The following is an 8,265-nucleotide window of genomic DNA, read 5'->3' on the forward strand; positions in this document are numbered from 1 at the left end:
CTTCATATGTCTTCTTCATGTTGTTCGTTAAACTGAGTACTTGTAAATTCTCGACGTTCGTTATTTACGCTACTCAATGTAACAAATTTGCTTGTTCGTTATAAGCGGTTTTCGTTAAAACGAATATTCGTTATTTCGGAAAACTACTGTATGCAACTCCTCCACCCCTAGACGAAGGATTCTCCTGAATTATTTCTTTATTTCTTAATATTACCACTGTTGGTACACTGTATGTTACAACTTTATTGTTGTATTTTATTTCTTCTATTTCTTTTTGATTATGTATCGACGTTAATTTTAATTCTTCTAAAGTTAGAGTGGCATTAAAAGTAATATTGCTGGATTGTGATAATATAATTTTGTCAATAAACATTTTGTAATTATTTGAAAATTTTTGGTTTGCTAATTCTATTGAACAGTTGTTGTATTTTATTACATAATTTTCATTTAATTGTAATGTTTCCGAGCCACAAATATTTTGAATTGAATAATTTTTTGCATTTTTTACAATTATAACTTCGTTATTAATATTAATTATTTCTGAGTTAACATTTGTAACGGGTGATTTTTTTGAGGTTAGGATTTTCATGCATTAGTATTTGACAGATCACGTGGGATTTCAGACATGGTGTCAAAGAGAAAGATGCTCAGTATGCTTTGACATTTCATCATGAATAGACTTACTAACGAGCAACGCTTGCAAATCATTGAATTTTATTACCAAAATCAGTGTTCGGTTCGAAATGTGTTTCGTGCTTTACGTCCGATTTATGGTCTACATAATCGACCAAGTGAGCAAACAATTAATGCGATTGTGACCAAGTTTCGCACTCAGTTTACTTTATTGGACATTAAACCAACCACACGAGTGCGTACAGTGCGTACAGAAGAGAATATTGCGTCTGTTTCTGAGAGTGTGGCTGAAGACCGTGAAATGTCGATTCGTCGCCGTTCGCAGCAATTGGGTTTGTGTTATTCGACCACATGGAAGATTTTACGCAAAGATCTTGGTGTAAAACCGTATAAAATACAGCTCGTGCAAGAACTGAAGCCGAACGATCTGCCACAACGTCGAATTTTCAGTGAATGGGCCCTAGAAAAGTTGGCAGAAAATCCGCTTTTTTATCGACAAATTTTGTTCAGCGATGAGGCTCATTTCTGGTTGAATGGCTACGTAAATAAGCAAAATTGCCGCATTTGGGGTGAAGAGCAACCAGAAGCCGTTCAAGAACTGCCCATGCATCCCGAAAAATGCACTGTTTGGTGTGGTTTGTACGCTGGTGGAATCATTGGACCGTATTTTTTCAAAGATGCTGTTGGACGCAACGTTACGGTGAATGGCGATCGCTATCGTTCGATGCTAACAAACTTTTTGTTGCCAAAAATGGAAGAACTGAACTTGGTTGACATGTGGTTTCAACAAGATGGCGCTACATGCCACACAGCTCGCGATTCTATGGCCATTTTGAGGGAAAACTTCGGAGAACAATTCATCTCAAGAAATGGACCCGTAAGTTGGCCACCAAGATCATGCGATTTAACGCCTTTAGACTATTTTTTGTGGGGCTACGTCAAGTCTAAAGTCTACAGAAATAAGCCAGCAACTATTCCAGCTTTGGAAGACAACATTTCCGAAGAAATTCGGGCTATTCCGGCCGAAATGCTCGAAAAAGTTGCCCAAAATTGGACTTTCCGAATGGACCACCTAAGACGCAGCCGCGGTCAACATTTAAATGAAATTATCTTCAAAAAGTAAATGTCATGAACCAATCTAACGTTTCAAATAAAGAACCGATGAGATTTTGCAAATTTTATGCGTTTTTTTTTTTTAAAAAGTTATCAAGCTCTTAAAAAATCACCCTTTAATTAATTCACATGTTTTATCTATTGTACAGTGTCTTGATATGGTACATTCATTCATGTATTTATTCTTCTTGTACTCATAAATCTTACATTCTCTAATCTTTGAATACATTTGAAATTTCAGCATTTATTTCTTTATTTAAATAAGGGATAGGTATTATAGTTATTACTTGTATATTAAAAAAATATTTTAGGCACTTTGATTACAAATATTAATTCTCCTTCTTTTTCAAATATTGCCGTTCTTAAGTATTTAATTTTTCCAATGTTTATATTATAATAATCTATTTCATTTTTTTGTAAGGATATTGGCATAATTTATGCTATTTTGTGCTGTATTTATATATGTTTGAATATTTTCAATATGATTTTTAATTGAATTTAACATAAGTAATTTTTCTAAATAGGTATTTTCTTCTGATTCTGGTTTATTGTTTCTTTAATAAGCTGTATTGTTGAGTTAAAGTGACTGTTAATTTTTATTTGTTGATTTAATTCTGTTATAGAATTATGTAAGTTAGAATCGACAGTGTTAAGGTGATAAAAAGATATTTACATGCATTGCCTACAATGTTTATTAGTCCCCTTTTTTGTCTATTTGTAGGTGTTATTGTTTTTAGTTTACTTATGAGTGTATCTACTTGATTTATTATATAATTTGTTTGACTTTCACTAAAAATATCTAATTTCATTAATGCGAGTAGATTTTTTGTTTCTTGAAGATCTAAATCGGATTCTATCGGTGTGCTTTGATTATTATTATAAATTTCTATGTATCCGTTAGTTTGTGTGATTTTTTTAGTGATTAAATTACCTCTTACTCCTACTAAAGATGATGAGATTAATAATAATATCCACATTATTACCTGCAAATTTAAATTAATGATCTATTTTAAAATAAATATCCGATAATCCAAATTTGGTAGGTCTTTTTATGTTAGTGGTGTGGATTCCTTGTAAGGGTTTTTTTCTTAAACTTTGGTTCTTCTTTAAGTCTTACATTTTTATAGTGTTTTATAAATCCTTCTTGTCTAGTTTCTGTATATTCTTCCCTATTCATATTTGCTTTATTTATTTTTGATTGTTTTATTTTACAGAGCCTATCATAAATTATTGCGTGATCTATTATTTTATTTTGTGCTTCGATTGGGGTGCATTTAATTGTGCTGTGATAAGTATCATTATAGTATGTGATAGCTTTAAAAATTTGTTGGGTAATTGGTAAATAATGCTCAAGATTTAGAGTCCGAATTTTTTCTGTGATTGTATTCTTTAATCTTTCCACATCACTATTTCCAGTGTGACTATTCGGTTTAGTTATGTGGTATTGTATTCCCTCTCTTTTTAAAAAATCTTCAATATTTTGAGCTCTAAATTCTTTGTCGAACACCATTTTCTTTACTCTTCCTTTTACGGATAAAAATTGTTGTAATAGACTTACAATGGTTCTGCTACTCCTGTGCGTAAGTGGTAGACATGTAGCATGTTTTGAAAATTTATCTATGAAGATGATAAATGAATGTTTGCTATTTAAGTAGGTATCAACATTAATTATTTCATTAGTAGTTTTGGGTTTTTCAGTAACAAAAAAATTGTTGTTATAGGATTTCGATCATATTTGCCGCCTGAACATGTATCGCAATTATTTATTACCCGATGTATTTGCTCTTTAATATGAGGATTATACAATTTATGTAGGACGGTGTAAACGGACAATAAGACTGAAATAGAAATGCAACACTGTGTAGGGAACAGATGCGACAGTAGCGAACGGACTGGAATGACAACGAAACAGTAGGGACAAAGACGATGTAAGACAGACCTCCGGCAACCACGGACCACGGCTGATCACAGCGGACGTGATCGCTATTTAATCTTTTTCCCTTTTATCTGGCCATTGCAATTATTTCTTTGCGGTCATACTAATTAAATAATTTAATAAAGTTCATTTGTAATAATTTTATATAAAAACGCGGTGTTTTATTCGGCAAGTTAATCGGCCATCCCTCAAGTGGTGTCAGAAGTGAAATTTCGGGATTGAAGTGCGATTTTGCGATTTAAAGTGAAATTTTTTGATAAATTTCAAACGCGTTAATTTCAACAAGTGGTCCGTGGTGTGCGAAAAATTGCGGTACTCAAACCGCATAACGGAAGAGTGGTACAGTTTGGCTGTCGAGAGGAGCGCTAGCAACAAGGCGCAGCGTCGGCGAAGACGCAGTAGCAGCATCAGCATTAGTAGCAGCAGTAGCGGTAGTAACAGCAGCATCATCAGTAACAGCAGCAGCATTAGTAACAGCAGCATCAGCAGTAGCAGCAGCATCAGCAGTAGCAGTAGTAGCGGCAGCAGTAGCAGCATTAACGACGGGCATACACAGTGTGTGCGGTAAAGTACAGTACATCGTTGGAGGTGGCGTTACAATTCATTGGAGAAACAGCTAAGTCTTTTGATATACAATTGTACATTTTTTGAATAACGTAAAATAAGTTATTGAATACTTTTGTGAAAATTTATGGCGAATATCGCAAGAAACTTTTATTGGTGAAAATGCGTTGTAAGACTTTTTACGTGAGATTGTTAAAGAAAATATTACAATAAAATCCGAATAACTTACAATTTTATGTAAACGTTAAATGCGGACATTGTAATAAAATTCGATCTACAGAAAACATTTCTCCCTAAAAACTTTATTCGGAAAAGTTAAAACGAATATTGTTCTGAAATTCGTTATACAAGTTATTAAAATTTTGCAAAAAGTATAAAGCGGATATTGTAATAAAATTCGAATTATAGAAAATATTTTACTTCAAAAACTGTATGCAAAAGATTAAAACGAATAATGTAATAAAATTTGTTAACATACAAGTTATTAAAATTGTACACGGAAATTGTAAAATCGGATATTGCGATCGAATTGAATAACGTAAAAGTTATCAGAATTGTATGCAGAAAAAGTGAATATTGTAACGCAAGCTAAAAGGAAATATTATTATTAAAATTAAGATTTTTAGAATATTATCAATTTTTTGTACAACATTGTAAATTATGAACCGCAACGAAATTTTTGAGCTGACTGTTGACGGTCTGAAGGAAAGGTTAGGCGATTTAAGGCTATCAACTATTGGACGGAAAGCGACACTACAGGACAGACTGATGGATCATTTCGGCCTGACTGTGAGTGACGGTTCCGAAACTGATGTGGAAGAGGTAGCAAGCCAACGGAGTGTGCGTGAGGTTAGAGTCGAATACCACAACTTTACTCTCCGAGATGTTGAGGACTCAATGACTTCGTTTAAAGGAACAGGTCCTCCAAGTTTCGAACAATGGCTTGAGGATTTTGAGGCAAACGCATCAGCAGTGCGTTGGAACGAGAAAAGAAGCCAAAGCGGAATAAGCAGCTGGAGTTCACTAAAACTAGCGCTGCGGCAGGAATTTGGTAAAGCATTGTCATCGATTGAAGTTTACGTAGTCGTCGGAAGCGACATGGGGAAGATCTTCGAGAATATTTAAACGTTTTAATGGAATTGGGGAAACCGATAGGGCTAGATGACTCAAGCCTAATAGAATATTTCATCGAAGGCATACCGGACTCAAGGTCGAACAAAAGCAACCTATACCAGACGAAAACTATACAGGATTTGAAGGAGCAGATCAAGGTGTATGAGAAGATTCGCTACAGCCAGTCACTATCCGTGAATGGGAACCAGGAGAAGGCATCGTCGTCAAACAAGGATTTCCAGAAAGCAGTTCCATTTAGCAGGAAATGTTTTATCTGCGGGGATTCATCACATCTCGCTAGAAGTTGTCCACGCAATAAGATATCGTGTTACAATTGCGGTAAAGTGGGTCATCGTGCAGCTGATTGTAAGGCAGGAAGGAAAACTCCTAAATCGGAACGAAGCAGCGTCAATAATATGACGGATGAAGGAGAAATCGTAAAATCGGAGAAGCGGAGTGGATTGATCTTTAAGGATGTAAGTTTCAATGGAAAATCTGCGTCGGCATTAATCGACACAGGTAGCGTTATACGTTAAACATACTTACAGCCCTATTCTGTGCACTTGACAAAATAACAAAAAAGTTTAAAATTTTTCAGATTTTTATTAAGTAAGAACTTTTTTGGTATTCTGTGACAATTTTGATAAAATAAAAAGCTTCAGTACGCATAGCTTTTCCCACACGTGTGGGAAACAAAATAATGTAAACAGAAACAGCTGATTCTGTCCAATTATATTCGAATTGAATTGAAAAATTGATTTGAATTATTTTTTAAGGTAAGTTTTCAAATACATTTCAATATTTGTTGCAAAATAGTTAATAATTTAACTTCAATTTCACAATAAATCCATTGCTTTTGGTCTAGACTTTTCTTAGGGTTCGCAAATATTCCATGCTCCGAAGCTGGTACTATTTTTCATGCAAAAGGCCGTTATTTGGATGAGTGTTTGTTTGAACCGCGCCTTCTTCAGTGTGGCTTCGTTGATAAGTTTGGTTTATGATTGACCAAAGAGTTATCAGCCTATCTATCCTATTCTGATGTCGAGATATCGACTGAAGCCTTTCAGACCTGATGCAAAGTATTTTGTTTGGTTTCACAACTCCATTTAATCTATATAGATTACAGGGTTATACCTAACCAAACAGGGAGTGCCGCGCGTAAATAAAGTTGATTGATAATCAAATGGCAGAGCCTATATATTCACTTTTCCATCCCAGATCCTCCATAGTTTTTTGCTACCCCGCAAAGCCGTAGAATACTTCATAATATAATATATATACATATGTCCTTTATAATATATTTAAAACTGTTTGGAATGCAATTTTGATTAAGTTGGTTGTTATGTTTAGCTTCAGAAAAGTTCCTTGGGGACTACGAAATCTAATCTTTGTTCTTTGTTGGCAATATATAGAAAACAATTTCGTCAATGTTACCCTCATTATCCTCATTTTTTATAACGGGTGATTTTTTTGAGGTTAGGATTTTCATGCATTAGTATTTGACAGATCACGTGGGATTTCAGACATGGTGCCAAAGAGAAAGATGCTCAGTATGCTTTGACATTTCATCATGAATAGACTTACTAACGAGCAACGCTTGCAAATCATTGAATTTTATTACCAAAATCAGTGTTCGGTGTTCCGCTTTTTTATCGACAAATTTTGTTCAGCGATGAGGCTCATTTCTGGTTGAATGGCTACGTAAATAAGCAAAATTGCCGCATTTGGGGTGAAGAGCAACCAGAAGCCGTTCAAGAACTGCCCATGCATCCCGAAAAATGCACTGTTTGGTGTGGTTTGTACGCTGGTGGAATCATTGGACCGTATTTTTTCAAAGATGCTGTTGGACGCAACGTTACGGTGAATGGCGATCGCTATCGTTCGATGCTAACAAACTTTTTGTTGCCAAAAATGGAAGAACTGAACTTGGTTGACATGTGGTTTCAACAAGATGGCGCTACATGCCACACAGCTCGCGATTCTATGGCCATTTTGAGGGAAAACTTCGGAGAACAATTCATCTCAAGAAATGGACCCGTAAGTTGGCCACCAAGATCATGCGATTTAACGCCTTTAGACTATTTTTTGTGGGGCTACGTCAAGTCTAAAGTCTACAGAAATAAGCCAGCAACTATTCCAGCTTTGGAAGACAACATTTCCGAAGAAATTCGGGCTATTCCGGCCGAAATGCTCGAAAAAGTTGCCCAAAATTGGACTTTCCGAATGGACCACCTAAGACGCAGCCGCGGTCAACATTTAAATGAAATTATCTTCAAAAAGTAAATGTCATGAACCAATCTAACGTTTCAAATAAAGAACCGATGAGATTTTGCAAATTTTATGCGTTTTTTTTTTTAAAAAGTTATCAAGCTCTTAAAAAATCACCCTTTACAAAAAACTGAAAAATAAACTTCTTAATATATTATAAAAACGGCTCAATAACGCGAGCCATCCACATGTTCATATTTTTCCTCTTTGTATAAAACTAACGACAAAAGTAAAATATCTCCATTGCAACAAATTCACTTTCACAACTATCCACAGCGAGATATTTTATTTGTCAAGAGCATTTTACTTCTTAACAACTTATAAAGAAAAGAGCTTTTTATTTTAGACACAGAATACGAAATGCTTGATAAATTTTTTTTACAAATTAGAAATTTGTTGAATTTGTAAAGTGCACAGAATAGGGCTGTTAGTCTGGACGTTGACTTAAGTAGTGAACAGCGACAGTTGATGGGTATCGGTACCAGCAAACTTACAACAATAGGTAGGTTTACCACATCCATCGAGATAGACAACATAAAGTTGGAAGTAAAATTTCACGTAGTGAGAGAGCGAGACATCAAATATGCTCTTGTCGATTTATTCGTTACGGAAGATGGCGCCGAGTTCAGGCAGAAGAA

At 34.9% G+C, this 8,265-nt stretch overlaps 1 protein-coding gene across 1 annotated transcript; it reads left to right on the top strand.

The window, feature by feature from the left end:
• The first annotated feature begins 5,379 nt into the window (after positions 1–5,379).
• LOC128921536 (uncharacterized) lies at positions 5,380–5,895 on the top strand. Its single transcript, XM_054229460.1, has one exon. It carries the CDS (start codon positions 5,380–5,382, stop codon positions 5,893–5,895), a length of 516 nt encoding a protein of 171 aa, XP_054085435.1.
• Positions 5,896–8,265: the final 2,370 nt, after the last annotated feature.

The sequence above is a fragment of the Zeugodacus cucurbitae genome, chromosome 2 (assembly GCF_028554725.1).
Source record: "Zeugodacus cucurbitae isolate PBARC_wt_2022May chromosome 2, idZeuCucr1.2, whole genome shotgun sequence".
Taxonomy (NCBI): Eukaryota; Metazoa; Arthropoda; class Insecta; order Diptera; family Tephritidae; genus Zeugodacus; species Zeugodacus cucurbitae.

What these genes read in the sequence shown, in the direction of transcription:
- LOC128921536 (XM_054229460.1), top strand. Translation starts at nt 5,380, where the DNA reads ATGGAATTGGGGAAACCGATAGGGCTAGATGACTCAAGCCTAATAGAA.